This window comes from Saccostrea cucullata, unplaced genomic scaffold (genome assembly GCF_032062105.1).
Source record: "Saccostrea cucullata isolate Sc308-1 unplaced genomic scaffold, CSIRO_AGI_Scuc_v1 ctg926, whole genome shotgun sequence".
In the NCBI taxonomy this organism is placed as follows: Eukaryota; Metazoa; Mollusca; class Bivalvia; order Ostreida; family Ostreidae; genus Saccostrea; species Saccostrea cuccullata.
In genome coordinates, this window is record NW_026940428.1 from 33,772 (window position 1) to 36,365 (window position 2,594).

Below are 2,594 nucleotides of genomic sequence, written 5' to 3' on the forward strand. Positions count from 1 at the left end.
TTTTTCTGGTGCTTTAATCTATGTAAAATCTGTTAATAAACCGTTCATTCGCGAATTATAATTCTAGCGATTTGACGTTTGAGAGCCAGTTTGCGAAAAAAAACACTCGCAAAAAATAAGGAATTTACAGCTAGTAATTAATATTCTGATTTTCCTGAAAATGATCATAAATAGACTTTGAGATTTAAAAGAACAAAATTTCGATTTACTACAGACTTCCTTGTACAGTTCTTATACTGTATTTAGAATGCTCTTTTTTCAAATATCATTGACACTTAAGGTTACGAGTTATAGAAATAGATATATCTGGGTGGGAATGATAAAGAGTTGAGCTGATAGACCTTAATTCAGCCAGTCTTTTCTTCGTTTTCCGTTTCTTGGTTTTCTTCAATCTATCAGTTTTTAGAAAAAATTCACATAAAAGTAAGGGCACCGCAAAGCGGAGTGTTCCTTCCCAAAAAAGATCCCGATACAAATTACGTCAATTCCACACAGAAAAAACTAACATACACATTAAGTAATAACACATATAATCGCATCACTACAATGTATATCCCATCATACGCTGCAAGGGGATAATACTGTTGTCTATTTCTAAAATGTAAGTCTAATTCCTTTTGTTTCATGAAAATTTTTTCAAAGTGCGTTAAATGTTTACATGGTGTAAAATTATGATGTACAGTTTTAACGCACTTTGAAAAATATTTTCAAAGTGCGTTGATTTGGTCCAAAATTCAACGCACTTTGAAAAAATTTTTCAAAGTACGTTAACCTGGTCCCAAAACTTAACGCACTTTGAAAAAATTTTTCAAAGTGCGTAATTTTTCAAAGTGCGTTGTAACAGTTGTATGTATTATTGTGGACAAATCATTTCATCAACAAACTTCCAAACTCGATTTTAAAACATTGCCACATATTACTTTATCTGGTCATAGACCCAAAATGGTTCCATTTAGTTCTATGTCTATGCTATTGCAAAAAAATGGAATTATAATGCACACAAAATTGCCGAAAGCAGCTTTGAGTGAGGAATGTATGTTCTGGAAGTTCGCGAACAAATTTTAAGATAGAATAGAACCTAAGCCAAATCGTAAGCTAAAAGTCATCCCAAGGTGACAGTGTCCATGGATAGATTTTAGAGAGAGTATATCTCGAACACGGTGCAATGTAATGTCGACTGAGACAATAGAGTTCATCAGAGTTTTCCCGCAGGAATGCAGCAATGATACCAAACCCGCTCCTTGTCAACAATAGAGTATCACAGCGGGTCAAAATCTCGTGTTCTGTGAAGGACTTTTGTTGACCTTGACATAGTTCTCCACTCTTTGAGAGGTCCATATGAGTGATTGGCCCTGGAACCTCCAGCAGAAAGTCTCGGAACCGTGTACGTGCTGAATTCATGATTTCATCAGAATCTGTTGCAATGAATATTTTGTGGTTTGGAATCTGGTATTGAGATAAAAACTGAAATATGGTTTCCACATCTCTTTCCCCGACATCTGTTGAGTCATCATCAGGTAACGTTTGGCTCCGGCCTTGCCGCACATGCGCACACACTAATTTATTATTCTTCACTTGCTCCGAGAAGATTTCATGTATATGTCTTTGTAATGTGTCTGTGTGTTTCAGTATCATACGTAATATACCTCTGTATATATCAGGTCTAGGTAACTTGAGAAGCCATGGAAAACTTTCACCAATGTTTGGCCTTTCAGCAATCTCATTTAAAAAGTCCCAGTTCCCGTGAAAATAAATGACATCTGGCTTGTGAACAGTTTCCAGATTCGCGCCTCTAAAATGATTCCTGGCAACCTTTACCCCTACACTTGCGTAAAAATTCTGATGGCTACGACTTTCTAACTCCGACCCGTTAATCTTCCACTGGACCAAGTTTTCACTAAAAGAATTTTGAATGTCACAGGGATAGGTGTCGAGAATTCTGAACTGACGTTTTGTGAGCAATGAGAGCATGTAGGATGAAACTATTGTCTTCATTCTATCGCTCCAGCCGCCGCACCGCAGGCCACGTGACCTCCCCGTACAGGTGTACACTACATACTTATCAGGGGACAAGTCCCTCAACAAAAACATGGAATAATTCAAACGGGATCCCGTCTCGATTAACTCAAATGAGCTGCTTCTTGCTGAAGTTGAGAGCTGATGGTAGTTTGTTTCCGGTGCCTTTTCTCTTTGGATCGGGTCATTGAAGAAATACAGTATACCCATAGACGTCATGAACAGACACAGCCACTGGAAAAAAAGACCACACATTGGGACAATAAATATTTTGGATTGAGAATTTCAGAAATAACCAAATACTTTTTACCGCGTACTGTATGTAGACCTTTGTCAACACTAATTCCTTCTTTGCACTTTTTGGCTCATAAAAGTTTATATTTTCATTATTAATGAGGAAGTTTAAAAGGTGAAAAAACTTTATTTTAATTTTTTAATAGGTATAACAGTTTTGTACTTTTTGATAAATGAATGCAAAAAACTTACTTTTACTGAAGAAACTGGTCTCCACATGGTATCTGGGTCTACATGTATTACTGTTGCCTCGGTGCAATAGTGTATCACAATTAATGGTTAAT

The 2,594-nt window shown here is 36.6% G+C and overlaps 1 protein-coding gene across 1 annotated transcript; it reads right to left on the minus strand.

Annotated features, from left to right (window-relative positions):
* Positions 1-903: 903 nt before the first annotated feature.
* On the minus strand, positions 904-2,228 carry LOC134255405 (uncharacterized). The gene has a single exon (XM_062737922.1). The coding sequence runs from the start codon at positions 2,224-2,226 to the stop codon at positions 1,096-1,098; it is 1,131 nt and encodes a 376-aa protein (XP_062593906.1). The 5' UTR covers positions 2,227-2,228; the 3' UTR covers positions 904-1,095.
* Positions 2,229-2,594: the final 366 nt, after the last annotated feature.